This window comes from Carya illinoinensis, chromosome 13 (assembly GCF_018687715.1).
Source record: "Carya illinoinensis cultivar Pawnee chromosome 13, C.illinoinensisPawnee_v1, whole genome shotgun sequence".
Taxonomy (NCBI): domain Eukaryota; kingdom Viridiplantae; phylum Streptophyta; class Magnoliopsida; order Fagales; family Juglandaceae; genus Carya; species Carya illinoinensis.
The window spans coordinates 5,960,814-5,978,181 of record NC_056764.1 but is presented as its reverse complement, the minus strand read 5'-3'; the positions used below and the strand labels follow the sequence as shown (position 1 = coordinate 5,978,181).

At 33.9% G+C, this 17,368-nt stretch overlaps 1 protein-coding gene across 5 annotated transcripts; it reads left to right on the top strand.

Annotated features, from left to right (window-relative positions):
- The first annotated feature begins 363 nt into the window (after window positions 1–363).
- LOC122292029 (probable LRR receptor-like serine/threonine-protein kinase At1g06840) lies at window positions 364–12,087 on the top strand. 5 transcript variants are annotated; one of them, XM_043100188.1, is made up of 21 exons: window positions 364–570; window positions 1,021–1,210; window positions 1,610–1,760; window positions 2,914–2,985; window positions 3,193–3,264; window positions 3,471–3,614; window positions 3,691–3,762; window positions 3,860–3,931; window positions 4,144–4,218; window positions 4,543–4,611; window positions 4,771–4,839; window positions 4,986–5,057; window positions 5,256–5,342; window positions 5,604–5,672; window positions 5,921–6,429; window positions 7,109–7,267; window positions 8,726–9,009; window positions 10,070–10,121; window positions 10,374–10,624; window positions 10,885–11,019; window positions 11,525–12,087. In XM_043100188.1, exons 2-21 carry the CDS (start codon window positions 1,105–1,107, stop codon window positions 11,867–11,869), a joined length of 2,865 nt encoding a protein of 954 aa, XP_042956122.1. In that variant the 5' UTR covers window positions 364–570; window positions 1,021–1,104; the 3' UTR covers window positions 11,870–12,087. The 5 variants fall into 5 exon arrangements, with proteins under 5 accessions (XP_042956122.1, XP_042956124.1, XP_042956121.1 ...); XM_043100190.1 differs by having other exon boundaries at window positions 364–616; XM_043100187.1 differs by lacking the exon at window positions 364–570 and adding an exon at window positions 630–696.
- Window positions 12,088–17,368: the final 5,281 nt, after the last annotated feature.

The following is a 17,368-nucleotide window of genomic DNA, read 5'->3' as shown; positions in this document are numbered from 1 at the left end:
ACATGAGCCATTATTTATGCTGCATATTACATATTTATAGGTTTTTATAATATGTAACGATGTTTTTTATAGAATATATAGATATTTTTTATAAAATATGTAGTGTGCAGTGATGAATAATATCTTTTTCCAATATTTTCTCGGACACGAAACACCCTCAGACGTTTATGTTGTCCATGTTACGGTTGGATCTCTCGGGCTGAAATTATCATCGTAGATTCGTACAGTCTCCATTTAGTTTTTTATTTTTATTAATGAAAGGTTTTTTTATTTTTATCTTTTCTGTTCATTGGGTAGTTTGATCCTTGAACAATCAACAATGGACCAAAACTTGGTTTCTTTCCTTTTGTCATTGCATTGTGGAGTAGGTTTTTCAATATTAAATTGATAAGTTGTCCCGGCAACCACCCGCCCAAAAAAGTCAACATCTTCTAGCCCACCCTCAGATTTATACTTTATGTGCATTATTTTTATTCGGTGTGTGAAAAAGATGGCTACGATCTGCATCAGCAACAAATGCTTGAGCATTCGTAATGGGGACCTGGTCAGAAAGATACTTCCTTTCACCAGGTAATCAATTTCAAACTCCTTTCTTTCTTGCTCAAGCTGGCCCCAGGTAAATAGTTCAATTGCATGACATATATATGTTTCCATCATTCTAATATATTTTTCAACTGTATATTCAATCTTCTTCTTGTGAGGGTTTCTCCTTCTTCTTTTTTGTTTTGGCAGTTTGGTTGGTTTATTTCTTCTCAAGCTGTATGGGACGAGAATTTTGAGTGTTTTTCTTTGTTTGGTTGCCTAATAGGGGAGCTTCTTCGTCGGTGTACTTTTTTTTTTTTTTTTAATTCCTTGGTTTTTCATTTATTGGAGCTTTTTTATTGTGGTACTTGTGTTTAATAATTGTCTGATTATTGATTTATTTTCCAGAGTTAGAAGAATTACTATTTCTTTTTCTTGAGATAAATTCAGCTGCTCTGGAACTCATTCTCTCTAGGTTCTGATACTGACCTTTATCAGGTGTGGCACACACATACTACTACAATTCCCAGTGTTGGAAAGTATAAGAAGTTTGCGAGTTCTGACGTTCTATGCGTTACTGGGATGTCTAAGTCAACAACTTGGGAGTATGGAATATTTGTTATTGCATGGTTGTGTTGGGCTTCTCTATCTTTTGGAGCTCAGGGCGCCATTACCGACACAGTGGAAGGTGATTTTGGTGCTTTGTTTGTTTGTTTTTTTTTTTAAGCTTCTTTTGGAAATTACACTCTTCGGGGAATGCTTGTTTAGAAGTATCACTGCAAGTGGAGGCATGTTTTATATTGCATCCTGTAAAAAGAGATCTATAGTTACCCAATCACTTACATATTTAATTCTCTCAAGTGGGAAGTGATTACTGATTAGTGTTGATAGATGTTATTTGAGTGTATGTGCTCAGACTTGGCTCTGCTAACAATTGTTATGTTAATTTTTTTAAAACAAAAATTCACTCTGTCAATGTGGAAACCCTGATGTTAGAATTAGAGAAACACGGACCATACCAAAGCTTACAAATTCTGTAAATGTTCATGTTAATTAAATGATGATTAACATTTGTATTTATTTTCAGTGACGGCATTGCAAGCCATCAAGAGAAGTTTGATAGATCCCAATAAGAATCTGAGCAATTGGAATCGAGGAGATCCGTGTACATCAAAATGGACAGGGGTTGTGTGCTCCAATACAACATTAGATGATGGATATTTACATGTTCAGGAACTGTATGATTTTAACATCCCCTTTATTTTTAATCTCTATCAGGGAGGATAATTGATGTGAATATATGTTTCCCAATTTTGCTAGAAAAAATAACGTCTTCAATGAATATGAAAATCTATCTTTTTAAATTTGTAATGCATATTTATTCCTTCCTTTTTACCCATAAAAATAACAAATAAAAAAAAATTGTAATGCATTAAATTGTTCTAAATCACACAGTGGTATATGAATTGTGAGGGCATTTTATTGGTGCCAAGTCCCCGAGCTGTATAAGTGATTATAGAGAGCTCCGAATATAACTTTGACTAGTCTTTGCATGTTCTTGGGTTGCTACACATGGTATCGGAGTTGGGTTGGTAATCCATTTGGAATTGGGGCAGTACATTGTGATGCAATCCCTGACAAGGAAAATAGGGATTTGAGTGGGGAGTGGGGGAGATTATGATGCCTCAGGTTTTTTTAATCTCACATTGGGTGAGTTTCATTGTAAAGAGGGTGCATAGATATTAAGTGTTTACTAGATGGAACTGACTTTTATAAGTAATTCCAATGAATTCTAATTGTAACTTTCACCATTCAGTTTGCAGTGTAGAGCTGATTTAGCTGGTACACCCTATGTTGTGACAGTGTGACAGTTTTTATTATCTTATTCATTGGTCCAAAAAGTTAATAACCACTCCATTATTATATAATTTATTGGCTAATGTTTTATTATTATCTCATTCCTAGCATAAGATAAGATTCATATGAGTCAAAAGTTCAAGGGGAAATTACACCATTCGTCAACAAACTCACTTATTTGGGATTTGCACCCTAAACTACAAAGATTTTCAGTTTTTATTATAAAAAAACCATAGATTTCACTTTGCGCCCTCCATTTAAATATGAACTTTAAGATTGTGTCATGTGACCAGTTTTTTGTGCATATTAACAGTGAGATCTTAACCAAGGGTACAAATTGAAACCTATTTTTTAACATAAAGTAAAAAGTGAAAAATAGATGATAATCTGTGGATGAAAAGTATACTTTCCCTAAAGTTCAGACACATGATTACAAAGCTTTGATAAAACTTGGTGTTATTAATTTTATGAGCAGTTCCATCGAAGAATTTGCATTGTTGCTTTAACAATTTTCATTTGGACCTCTCTTTGCAGGCAACTTCTGAAAATGAGATTGTCAGGAAGTCTATCACCAGAGCTTGGCAAATTATCGTACCTACAAATACTGTAAGGCAAAGCTTTTCTGAAAGCTACTTTTTGTGCTTCAGACAACTTTATCTGAGTCAGATTTTTGGATACCTTTTTCACTCAATGTTCTAAAAATGTGTTCTCTACTGCATGTTGGATTTTGATTTATGTAACCTACTGACATTTTTCGGCTTTTGATTTATGTAACCTACTGATATATTTTTCTCTTTCTACTCTCTGTTAAAGGGATTTTATGTGGAACAGCATAAGTGGGAGTATACCCAAGGAGATAGGCAATATCACCACCTTGAAACTCTTGTAAGTAGATCACCTTTTTTCTATGGGATAGGTTAGATACTATTTTTTTCACATGTTGATATACTCATGCCATTAGAAAATGTAGATATATAATCTGTAAGTGTGATCTAATTTTCTTGCTATGTTGGCATCATTCTGAATGCCTGATGTTGGTATATATAATTTGCTTTATCTCTAATTCCATCTGTAATATTCCATGTTCCCAGGCTTCTGAATGGAAACAACTTAACAGGTCCATTACCTGAAGAGCTTGGTTATCTTCCAAACTTGGACAGAATACAAATTGATCAGAACAACATATCAGGACCAATACCAGTATCATTTGCAAATTTGAACAAAACGAAGCATTTGTAAGTATTTTTCAGGTGCTATATCATCTAAAATAGTTCTACAATGATTAACCCTTCTACTTCACCTTGTGAGCAGTCACATGAACAACAATTCAATTAGTGGGCAAATTCCCCCAGAACTATCCAGATTACCAAGCCTTGTTCACTTGTAAGTCGGTAATTGGTCATATACTCATATTTTATGATAAGTCATCTGTATGTACAATCTATGAGATCTGTGATCATCTTTAACTCTGCACCTGCAGCCTTCTGGATAATAACAACTTATCAGGGTATCTTCCACCGGAGTTCTCCGAACTGCCAAATTTACTGATAATGTATGGTTTCTACTTTCCTGGAACATAAATACGTGTGTGTGTGCGCACATAGCATAAATGGTTTTACAATTGGAACTTTTGAATTTGGTGTCATTTGCTTGTGCTTCTCATCTCGAACAAGTTTATAATTTTCTAAATTTTCCTTTTCCTATGAGGTAATATTACTGAAGTACTTTTTTCCAAGTTTTAAAATGCATTTCTTTGTTTTGCAGTCAACTTGATAATAATCACTTTGATGGGACTACAATTCCAGCTTCGTATAGCAGAATGTCTAAATTGCTGAAGTTGTAAGTGCATATTATTATCCTATGTTTGTAACTAGGTTTCAGAAGCAAAGGCAGAGCCAGGTGCTAGCCTTGAGGTCTGAAGCTGAAATTTTTTATTCTTTTCAAACGTCAAATAACTGTTACACTGAACAAGTTGGATTTTCTGTGATTAATCCTTTGCTGTTTGATATTACATATCACTTTATGTAATCTGCTTGAGTTGTAAAGAAGCTATCACAAACCTTTCATGTTCTAGCTTTATATGCTCTCTAGATGGCAACCGAGAAGTATGCTCACACCTATGTACATTTCAAGGTGTCATGATTTGTGTGTTGGCTTTTGTAGGAGCCTTAGGAACTGCAACTTGCAAGGGGAGATTCCTGATTTGAGCCAAATACCGAACCTTGGTTATCTGTGAGTTGCTGTATTTTATTTACATTTGAAGTTATTCTATGATGATCAAGTATGAGCTTCTAAAAAAAATAAATGTACCAGGCCGAAGAAAGTTATCTTTACTTTGTCTAAGACAACTCTGCTTGCTACCTTTACTTTGTTTATATCTTATAATTTCAGAGATCTCAGTTTAAATCTGCTAAATGGAACCATACCTACAGAGAGACTTTCTGAGAATATCACGTCCATGTAAGATTCTCCATCTTTTTTTTTTTTCACTTAAATTTAATTTTTGGATGTTACAAAGCTTTAACAGATGTGTCTCCTAGCTTTCAAAAATAATTTGTGCCAACAATTCCCTTTTCTGACATATATTGTTTGAGTAATGTGCTCAGCTATTTATCCAACAACAATCTTACTGGAACAATTCCTGACAGCCTTTCGAATCTTACTCATCTCCAGAAACTGTGAGTAGTCTCTCACTTTATCCTTTTGTGCTTAGTTATACGGGGTCAATGCTATTGTAACTTGCTTCACACTTATGTAAATTTGAGTTTCCACTTTTCTCAACCATTAGATTTTGAGGTAGTAGTTATTATCATTCAATAAATTATAAATGTTAATAAAACAAATGGCTTTAGTTGGTAAATTATTGCTCTTGACAGGTCAATTGCGAACAATTCATTGAACGGCTCTGTTCCATCCACCATTTGGCAAGATAGGACTTTGAATGGAAGTGAAAGCCTTACAGTGTAAGACCTGAATGACAATATCTCCATTTCCCTTGGTTGAAAGTGTCATTGTATGGTGGCGTGGGTGTGTGGATGCACATTCACGCTCCAAGCATGTTGTTCTTATGTTGATACAAGATACAGTTGCTTCCTTGTTCTGATTTCTGCACACTCTTTTGTGAAATTCATAGTTGCTACCTCCTGGGTTGACTTTTAAATAAGTATGAAAGGATCTCATACTGAATTTTCTAAGCTTTTTCACATGGCTCTTTAATATTGCAGGGAGTTGCAGAATAATAATCTTTCAAGTATTACAGGCGATACTAATCTACCTCCAAATGTCACTGTCTGGTTTGCTTCTTTACTTGCTTCTGAATTTACATGTCACAACTTGTTTTATGTAGACCTTCATATGTAATAAAATATATTTTCACATTCATATGACTACCGTCATGTGTAATAAAATATATTTTCATATTCATGTGACTACTTGGAAAAAGAGTGTGGATGAGATCTTTTTAGTTTTAGTGTTGTGAGGTGGAACAAACATAGCACATTGATATAATGATGTGTCACATGTTTTGGTTGTTGACTTCCAGGCTTCAAGGGAATCCCTTTTGCTCGAACACCAACCTAGTCAGTTTTTGTGGATCTGAAAGTGATGCTGAAAATAAAAATCCGGGTCCAACAAATAACACTTTGGATTGTGACAGTCCAGGATGTCCACCCCCTTATGAATATTCCCCTAAATCTCCTGAACGTTGTTTCTGTGCTGCCCCTCTACTTGTTGGATATCGGTTGAAAAGTCCAGGATTCTCAGATTTTCGTCCTTACAAATCAATGTTTGAGTATTACCTGACATCTGGTCTTGATCTACTCCTTTATCAGCTGTACATTGAAAATTTTGAATGGGAAGAAGGCCCTCGACTGAAAATGTACTTGAAGTTTTTTCCAGTATATAATAATCAAAGCGTCAATGGTTTTATCTTCAATACGAGTGAGGTTCGGCGAATTATGAACATGTTCACATCATGGAGCATTCCTGATAGTGACATCTTTGGACCTTACGAACTTCTGAATTTCACTCTCCTGGACATTTATAAAGATGGTTTGTCTCGAAACCCTAATCTGATGTAATTTGCGACACAGTTGTTGAAGTTGGAATTGATGCATATGTAACATATTCCCTTGAAATCTTCAATGCTTTAAAAGATAATCATATCCATGTGGCATTATTCTCTGTTACTGGTGTTTATGCACTTAAAAAATGCTTACCTATTCTTGTTGCTCTGAGTGACATGCAGTGCGTGTCTGTGAGTGGCATATTTAAGTGGAGGTAGCCTTGCCTTTTGCTTCCAAATATCTTTGAAGATACTCTTGATCCAGGGAGTTTAGTTCAATGCTTTTGTCATAGTTGTGCCATGTTAAGTGTAGAACAATTACTTGCCTTTGTTCCATCTCCTTTCCTGAATCTTTTTCTATACAAAGCTTAAAAATGAAGTTGTTATGATATTTTTGTATACTTTGTTTAATATTTAAAATTGAACTTATCCTTGTTAAAACTCATTACAAGATGATTTTAAATTTTCGGGGCAATCAAGGTGTGTTCCATATTGACCAGCAAGGCAGCTGCAAAACCACATGATATGCCACTTATGAGCTAATGCCATGCATAAATTATATATTCCCCAGTCATACCTTACCCTCTTTTATGTCTTCGTATTGGAATGAATATTGTTGGATAATTATGATGTTGTTTGTACTCATAGTTCTCACTAATCTCACAGCGATTACCACCTCTCGAAGTTCTAGTTTAAGCACAGGTGCACTGGCTGGCATAGTAGTGGGGACCATTGCAGGTGCAGTTACAATGTCCGCAGTTGTCTCTCTTCTAATACTAAGAAAGTGTATGAAGAAGTATAGTGCAGTTTCGAGAAAACGTCGTGGTGAGTTCTTATGTTTACGATGTTGGGATGTTTAGGTAGATATGTAATGTTTCTATTCTGCATCGGGATTATAGGCCTATCAATCAGGCTAGGCAAGCTTAGCCTGAGGTGAAAAGTCCCCAGTCTGGCTCAAAATGCCAAATATCTTAGCTCTTTCTTAGTTAATAATGTTGGGCAAGTTTCAGCCTAAGCTTGGACTGGCATGCGAATAGAAACATCATTAAGGGCTTGTTTTGGAAGTGAGATGATCTTATATCATCTCAAAACTTCTCTTAATTTCCTTCCCAAATATCAATCAAACACAAACGCAAACGCAAACACAAACACTTTTCAATTTCAAATCTTCAACTTTTTCATCTAATCATTACAACTTTACCAAACTTCCAAACAAAACACAAAAAACAATACTACTTTTTCAAATTTCAAAACAAAAATTATATTCTAACAATATTTTAACTTTATAATATTTTTATTCTACTTTTTCTCTCTCCTTTCCCAAAACCTAATAAAACATCTTAACTCAAACCATTTCACTACTATTCACAGAATTCTCATCTCATCTCACTTCCCAAACATGCCTCCAAGAGATGAGAGAGTCCACTGAAAAGTACCATAAGACTTGGGTTGCATGTTGACTCAAATCATATGCAAGTTCTAGAACAACCAGTTAGCCACGGTTTTAACAATGTTGTTGGCCTGTAAGATGCAAATATATACGTGTGCGCATGTTCTGAAAATCTATTTATATATATATATATTAGACCTATAAAGGCTAGGCTAAAATTAGCTGACTTGAGCACAGTCTGAGCTCAGCATAACTTGAATGCTGCCTAAATCTCTGAAGAAGTTCTGGCTAGCTCATATATCAGGCTGGTAACTTCTCTGAGTCACAGCGTGAAGGATAAATTACTATAATAAAGATCCTTCTGATTGTAGCCTTTTTTTGTTTCATCCGATTTTAGCAGTCCTTTTTTATTTTAAATATGTATGATAAAAACAAGTATTATTAACTCTTACTCTCTTAGATATAGAAAGTCAAGGATTCACTTACTGTTAAACATGGCCAATAAATTTACTTTTCATCCTGTTAAGATTTGTTTTGTCTGAGTAGGATTATTGCAAAGGAGTATGCATCCTGAGAAGATGAGAAGCCACTCATCCTTCCAACAATGTTCTTTGCCAATGAATCAGTTCATTCATGACATATATACTCATTATATCATGTTTCTAAAAATGGTTTTAAAAAATCCATGTTAATAAGCTTCAAATTCAGTTTCCTTATTATGCTTCTAGCTGGAAATTTTAGGATAACGTGTGGTCATTAATGGAGTTTTTTGCATTGCCTTAGAATTGGCACGTGGATTACATTCACATGTTTTAAGGACTTGTAACATACTCTTTTAAGTTTTCTATCACCATGCTCTCATTTTCAACATTGGACTTGTATTTAATATGCAGCATCTAAGGCCTCCTTGAGAATTGATGGTGTGAAGGCTTTCAGTTATGGAGAAATGGCTATGGCTACAAACAATTTTAACAACTCCGCTCTTGTTGGCCAAGGAGGGTATGGAAAGGTCTATAAAGGCATTCTAGCTGATGGAACAATTGTGGCCATTAAACGTGCACAAGAGGGATCCTTACAGGGTGAGAAGGAGTTCTTAACAGAGATAGAATTATTGTCAAGGTTACATCATCGGGACCTAGTGTCTTTGATTGGATATTGTGATGAAGAGGGTGAACAGGTGCTTTTTCTTATCCATCTATCTTATGACTGTCAAAATACCAGGGAAACCAGAAAAATACCAAGGAAGCTTTGGAAAAACTTGTCTTTCATTCATTCACGTAACAAATCCTATACAAGAAAAGTAGATAATATACTATACACGGGAACACTAACTGATTCCTAATATTCAGCCTATATACACGGCAATATATTTGTACAGCTAGAGAAGTCCTAAATTGTATAACTTCCTAAATAGTAAACATTAACAAATATATGTCTAATAGCCAAACATGCCTGAAGTGTATACGTTAACAATGACTCCATGGGAGATGATTCCTATCAACCTAGGCAGAAATGCAACAAAAGCTCAAAAGATTATGAAAGCTGTAAGATCTTTCACTAAAAAATAAAAGGAAGAAGAAAAAGAAAGAAAGAAAGATGTAAACTGCGTAAATGGCTGCAAGTTTATTTGTTGATAATGTTGAAGAATATGCAGAGTTCTCCATGATTAAGGATGATTTGTCTCCTTTCACTATATGCTTGGGAGTCTATGGTACCCGTAAGTGAATTTTTCTAATTCTGACAATTCTTGAAAAAAAAGGTTTAAGACTGTTTTGTGTTAGGTTTTTTGAAAGTGGGCAGGAATGATGAAAAGTTGTTTGGATGAAAATATTTTAGATGTATTTTGTCTTGCGCTTAGTGAACATGAGTAGATAAAATGAAAAGTCTGGATAAAATTTTTTTGGATGCATTTTGCATTGGGTTTTGTGGAAGTTGTTTTGGATTATGTGTTTTGTAAAAAAAAATCAAGGCAAATGATTAGATGTAAAACATGAGAGAAATTTTTTTGGAGCTTAAAAGAAGTTTGGTTTGAAAGGGAAAGAATTTTAAAAATTTTTGAAAAACCTCTCAAACCAAAAATACCTTGTTGTTTTTCCTCTCCTTTTTCATTAGCTGTACTTTTCTCCCGCAAAAATGTTTTGACTTTCATGACGACATTTTTTTGTGCTTTCTGTTTCTGAATTAGTTGAAATTTTTGCCTTGGGAAAAGCTTCATGTGAGTATTGCTGTGCCTGCAGATGTTGGTCTATGAGTTTATGGTGAATGGTACTCTAAGGGATCACCTTTCTGGTACACCTTATATTCATCCTTTTAAGTTTTCCTTCTATTTATGTCACAATAATTTTGTGTGTGTTCTTCATTGCATATTAATGCAAGTGAAAATTGTAAAATATGATTTGCAACAGTACACTTCCTCCATTTCTCCACCCCCAACTCTCTTTCTGTCTTGTTCTTTAGGAGCCAGACAGAACTATTTTGCTTTCCAAGTTCACCATTCCATATAATAAAGCTTATTACTGCTTCATGTACGTAATAACACAGCTAAATGTAAAGAACCTCTGAGTTTTGCGATGAGATTGAGAATTGCCCTGGGGTCAGCTAAGGGCATCCTCTACCTACACACGGAAGCTAATCCTCCAATATTTCATCGGGATATCAAGGCCAGCAACATATTATTGGATTCTAATTATACAGCAAAGGTTGCTGATTTTGGACTTTCGAGACTTGCTCCAGTTCCAGATATTGAAGGGACTGCGCCTGCTCATGTATCCACAGTTGTGAAGGGGACACCTGTAAGACTCGTATTGGTGATATGTACATTTTACCAAGTAGAATAAAAAATACAATTGAGTTTAAGTTTTAAGGTCATGCAACAATTTGTAATTCTCTCTATTTTCAAAATAAGATAAATTGAACGCAACAATTTGTAAGTCTCTCTATTTTCAAAATAAGATAAATTGAACTCAAATTAGATGAAATAGTGAACGGTATGTTTTAGGAGAAGTATCCGGTGTCTATTTCTTTATTCTCATTCTCTGTTATAACTTTGCAGGGTTACCTTGATCCAGAGTACTTTTTGACACATAAACTGACAGACAAAAGCGACGTTTACAGTCTTGGAGTCGTATTTCTCGAACTCCTGACTGGGATGCAGCCAATCTCACATGGGAAAAATATTGTTAGAGAGGTAAAACCTTAACATAGAACCGTTTACCTTGGATTCAATAGGGGCCCAATGGTATTCTGTGGTTACTGGACAGGAAAGGAAAATTGTTCTGTACTTCTTTTTATTCCTGCAGCATAAAAAACAAGGAAGCAGCCTGTATTTACTCTCTCTCTCTTCCCATATAATGTTTTGGATCAACTAATAAAAAAATAATTTTATACTTGGTCTAATAATCAAGAGAGATTCCCTCTTTTACACACTTCAGTTTCCGCTTCAATAAATTAGCAGAGACGTTGAGTTCCTTTTACAATCTTCACCTCCGGCCTTGACTGAGACTGATGCAAAACGCTCCATTCATTAATCTCATGTTTTAGAACTCCTTCCATGCACTCAGTATTTCCTATAAAATTTAAGATCACTTTGTCATAATGTCCATTTTATTTCATCCATTTGATACACCGGCTGAAGTTTTGTGGCTTTTTTTTTTTTTTCCATCTTCTTCTTCTATTGTTTTCATTCTTTTCAGGTTAATGTTGCTCATCAGTCTGGTATGATCTTTTCGGTCATTGATGGAAGGATGGGATCATATCCTTCTGAATGTGTGGTTAAATTTTTGACCTTGGCCCTCAAGTGTTGCCAAGATGAAACAGATGCACGACCTTCAATGGCAGAGGTGGTTCGAGAACTTGATAGTATATGCCTTATGATGCCAGAGTCTGACATCAGAAAAGCAGATCCCATGGTCACTGACGTCGAAAAATATATGTCTCCACCACCATCATCCTCAACAGTGAAAAATCCTTATCTGTCGTCAGATGTATCTGGCAGCAACCTTGATAGTGGAGTCGTTCCAACCATCATGCCTAGATAGAACAAATGGGGAAGAATGTTTGTGTTGTTTCTAATAACCTCGAAATTTGAACTGGAAATTTTTATTGTATGATCTCGGTATCTGATGCTGTGTATAGTCTCTCAGTCTCTTATTACAATTTGTTTTGAAGAGGTTATAGTTTTGACCGGTAGGTAGTATCAGAAAACTGCTATAAGAACCAACTCCAATAAATTTATTCTTCCGTATTACAGACTTAATACCACTTCAAAACAAATGGAGTTGTTGGTAACAAAGTCTGTGATTAATAGGAAACATAATTTTGCTACATTTACATTCATGGAGTGTGTTGTCTGGTCTAATACAGGGGGACACTGAGCAGTCCTGAAGCTATGGGACTGGAAAAAAGGATTTGATTGAAGGGCTAGTTTTGAAATCTGGCTTCATATATACATTGCAAAATGGTCATGGTGGTTCTTCTTAACAATGCAGTCTTGTTGTGCAGGGATATACACATTGATCAGTGCATTTGTTTAACTAGTGTTGCTTGTTTTACATTAGCTTAGGGATATCTGCCTCCAAATTTAGGATTATAGCTGGCCAATACCAGTTCTATATCTTGTGCTTTTGAATTCTCTACCAAAGGACCAATTTATCACAGCTCGTGAAAATGTTATAGTCATTTATAAATTATGCCCCAAAACCAGTTATAAAATTCCGGCAGACATCCCTTGTAGGACTTCCCTAAACTTATTTACTCATTCAAGGTGTGTGGCTTCACAAAATATTTTGGTTTTCACATACTTTCTTAACCGATCTGGGGCCTGTAGTGTCTAAATGGAAGGGATTCCCAGCTAAAAAACATCTCCAACTACTCTAAAACAGTGTTTCTTGATTTCATAGCTGATATTTAATTTTCCATTTGATGCCAAAAATGAGAGAACCCAAAACAAAACAAAAAAGCATAAAACATTGTACTCCATGCTGATATTTGAATGCGTTAAGTATGCTTTAGAGGACATAATGGACGTTATAGATTGGTTTGGAAGTTCAGATGAAATGGCAAATATGATGCTCCTTTTGTTTTGTTAAGATATATTAAAATATATCAATTCTACCGTTTTCTATTAGATTAAAATTTCGGGACAAGTCATGATTTTCAAGCGTCGAATTCAAACTCTAATTTTATATTTTATTGAGTGTTAAGATATAATTTAAACATATAAATCTATTTATTTTTATCCATTTAAATTTTGGAGACAATTTACAATTTCATATGTTTGAAATTTTGGAAAGATAAGTACTACAACCAAACAAAGATTCTATAAAAGTAAATTTAGAAACCGACGTAATTTTATATGATATGATAAATCTATTTATCTATTTTATAATAAAAGTAATTTTATAATCTGACGTATCACATCAAGTTATATCCGTTTATGAGTTTATTTTTATAAGAAAAAAAAAACTTTGTGATAAAGCATTCATATTTTTAAAATGATCGACTTGTCAATTAGGAAAAATCACGTCAACCATTTAAAGTCCCTTGAAAATCGGTGTTTGTTTTGCGTTGTGAGATCATTGGTGAGTAATGTTACTCATCATTTAAATTCTTATTATCCTTTCATCATCTCATGATATGGTATTAAATGATTGGAGACTATTTATTATATTTCACTTATGAACTAATCATTTAATGTCACACTATGAGATGATGAATAGATTTATTATTTTTATATTATCTATGTGTTTGATACTTAAAATAAACGATCTTACTAATATTTTTTTTTTTATTTAGTAAGAAAATAGCAATGTTAGATATATTTTTAAGATATACAAGCTCACATACTCATTTTGAAAATAAAGTGAATCATATTATTAAAAAGTGAAGTTTTCATATATATCTCCAATTTACTCAATTTTTTTATATAAGATTTTATAAATCATTTTTCTAAAAAATACGTTTTTTCAACTACATTAATAGAAGCTGCAAACCACTCAAGAAGTGCTATTTACCATCATCTTACGACGGTCCTTCCGTTATTTCTTAACGTGACATCAAATTATTTATAAACAAATAAAAAAATATAAATAATTTTTTAATGATTTAATGTCACATAAAAAATGTAAATAAATTATGAAAAGAATAACAAATAATGTATGTTTTTTTTCTTTCATTCTAATGCAATGAATTTCTAAGCAGCCTAGCCGATAGTTCAATCTCTACTTCATATGGTTCTTTTTTTCTTTTTCTTTTTTTTTTTTAAAAAAAAATTCTCTACTTCATAGAAATAATCCAAACAACCAAAGCCTGTAATTAATGGGCTGAATGTCAATTCATAGGTCTCTTTGGGCTGCTCTAATTAATGTTTTGCTGATGAATGACTCTTATCCCTCCCTCTAATTCGTGGTCGGATCCATTTAAAACTTCGTTCAGATTTAAAAATGGGATTAGATAATTTTTAATAAAAGATAAAAATTAAATAAAGTATTATTATTTTAAAATTAAAAAAAATTAAATTTAAATTTAAAAAAATTAAATTATTTATTATATTTTATATAAAATTTAAAAAAAATTATAATGATAAAATGAGATGAGATAAAATAATAAAAATTTAAAAAATTATAATATCACTTGACAAGTTGCATTTATTGCAGACATTTTCTTGAAAATGTTTTTGTCAGGTTTGATTGGCCGTACGATCATCACTTCTTAATGCTAAGCGGCCGCTAAGTAACCTGTAGCCGTGCTGAGGGTGTAGCATGAGAAAGACTGCCGATAATAGCAATTACTATTTTTTATTTTTATTTTTTTATATCTTTTAAATATTTTTTAAAAATAATTTACAATGATATTAAAAAATAATTCTTTAATTATTAAATATATAATTTTTTTAAACGTGGGTCTTCAGGCGACTCAAGCCATCTACCCTATTTAAGTGTCAAGTTGCATTATCGCAGACGTTTTCTTGAAAATGACTATGTTTGGTTAGATTGGGAATGGTTCCAGAATCATAAGGGGAAGCGTAGGATTTGGGATGGTTGGACTTTGGAGGTGGGGTAAGTTGGTTTCATCAATGAAGCCGAAAGCATGTTGGCTACGAGAATAGGGAATAATTATGTGAGCACGCTAAACAAGAAAATTTTCACCATTTAATTTGATGGTAATAAGTGATGAATATTGGTAAGAATGGTGATAGGAGAAGAGCGTGGGAAGGTGTGTTGGTGAGTTTCAGTGGAGAACAACGGAGAGGAAATGTGACTGTCCATAAAGATGAGAGAATGTGATTGGAGAAATATAGAAATATTGGAATAGAAAACAGAGTTGTCACAGAGTCTGTTGAGATAATCTCATTTACTTGAATTTGAATTATGATAAATTGTGTTTGAGCTGGATGAGTCTTCTATGGCAGGATCCTCAACAATATGAAATATGTTTGAATTGGCAAATGGTATTACCTTCCAATGCAAATTTCAATCAAATTTATGATGGGTTGTCCCACGGAAGTTATGAAAGCAGAATTTCTGTATCCCTCCATTTGACCGTTATATCCTAACTTGGAGTCAAATTTTGGTTTTGACAAAAATAGAAAAGTTTCTTTTTTAAATTTTGTTATATACAATAAAATCGTGTACTAATCTGTGTATTAATATTGATTTTTTTATATTTAAAATTTAAATTAGTACTATTTTTAATAAAATTTATTTTTTGATCAATTACATTAAATTGGTATACATATTAATGTGCAGTTATACTTGTAACTAGATTTTTCTTTTCTGAACTTTGAAAAAAATGATGATTTGGAGTTTAATTTTGATGAAAACGCAAGAAGGTTTTTAATTTTTTTCTTAAATTTTTTGATGGCAGCTGAATAGCAATTGTTTTTTTTTTAAAGATAATCGTTATAGACATAAATTACAATGATTATACAAAATAAATCTATAAAATAATATGGTTTTTATAATTCCTAAAGTATTTCCTTTTCTTAAATCTTTTAACTTCATCTCCTGAAATATCTTGCAGTCTCTGTTCAGCGTTGCTACTCCAATACGCCATACATTATCTCGTGTATTTGTCAAGTTTTAGACATTGACATATGTTTTTGTCATGTTTGATTGGTAGGACTTTCGTCAGTTTTTAATGCAAAGCACAAAAATGTCTTTCTTTTGTTTTTGGTTCGTGTGGTTGGAACCTGGCTATCAACTTACTAGTAAGCAAAAGATTATCTTCTTTGTGTCCCTATAGTTTTACATTACACATGCTCTGCGTGTATCATGGTTTACATCAACGACAAGTAAATGACAGATAACATTCAAACCTCTCCCTTTCCCGTCCCATCAGCTTCTCAGAAAAGTCATCGTCTCCAAGCTCACTGTCCGAGAAAAATGAAGTCTTTGATCTCCGTCGGGCTAAGAAAGTTACCACCGTGCTCTTGGTATGAAATTTCAAACTTTGTTTTTTCGCTCAAGTGACCAAGTCCCCCGGGCCCTGGGTTGATTTGTTAAATAGACAGTGAGCAGAGATAGATTTAATTAGAGCATCAGCAATGGCCTCGTTATTGCCAAATGTAAGTTTAAAAGAGAAATACTTTTTGCAGTCGGTAAATGTAGTCGGCATACAGTCGTGGAGAAAAAAGTGAATTAATACGGAACCTACATGAAAAAAAATTATTTTTATAACTTTTTTTTATTCATGTAGGTCCCCTGAATATAAAATAATTTTTTTATAATTTTTTTTTATTCATTCCGTACAGCCGACTGCACGCCGACTACATTTGCCGACTGTATCTAGCAAAGCCCAGTTTAAAATGACTATAATTTTGTAAAAATAGATCTGCATTGGCCTAGGCATAGATGGAAAGTTTGACATAAGTGATAAAGTAAATTTAAAGACCTCGCCAGACATGGCGAGACACTGTACAAAGACCAAAGATTTTTTTATTTGTTTTCTACTACTTGCCCTGTCATTTCCCTCGGTTTTCTGTTGCAGATACCTCTCCATTTCTTCTTCTTTCTTTTCTTCTTTATTTTCTTGGGCTTTGTTACGTACAGTCGGCAAATGCAGTCGGCGTGCAGTCGGCTGTACGGAATGAATAAAAAAAAATTATAAAAATTTTTTTTTATATTCAGGGGGACCTACATGAATAAAAAAAAGTTATAAAAATAATTTTTTTTTTCATGCAGGTCTCGTATTAATTCACTTTTTTACAGCCGACTGCACGCCGACTGCATCTGCTGACTGCAAAAAGTATTTCTCTATTTTCTTTCTCTCCCGAAGCCTGGGTCTTCTTCAACCTGTCGCCGTCCTTCAACCAGCAACCTCCCAACTTTCAAGCCTCAAAGCCGGATGCCAATTTCCGAAGCTTGGGTCTTCTTCAACCTGTCGCCGTCCTTCAACCAGCAACCTCCCGACTTTCAAGCCTCAAAGCTGACTGCCAATTTCCGAAGCTTGGGTCTTCTTCAACCTGTCGCCGTCCTTCAACCAAGAACCTCCCGACTTTCAAGCCTCAAAGCCGACTGTGATGATTTTTTTTTTTTTGG

Bases quoted from the DNA above. Each gene is read 5' to 3' on its own strand.
- LOC122292029 (XM_043100187.1), top strand. From the start codon at position 634: ATGACATATATATGTTTCCATCATTCTAATATATTTTTCAACTGTATA. The intron at 5,343-5,603 runs GTAAGACCTGAA...TTAATATTGCAG, and splicing joins GGAAGTGAAAGCCTTACAGT to GGAGTTGCAGAATAATAATC. The intron at 5,673-5,920 runs GTTTGCTTCTTT...GTTGACTTCCAG, and splicing joins CCTCCAAATGTCACTGTCTG to GCTTCAAGGGAATCCCTTTT.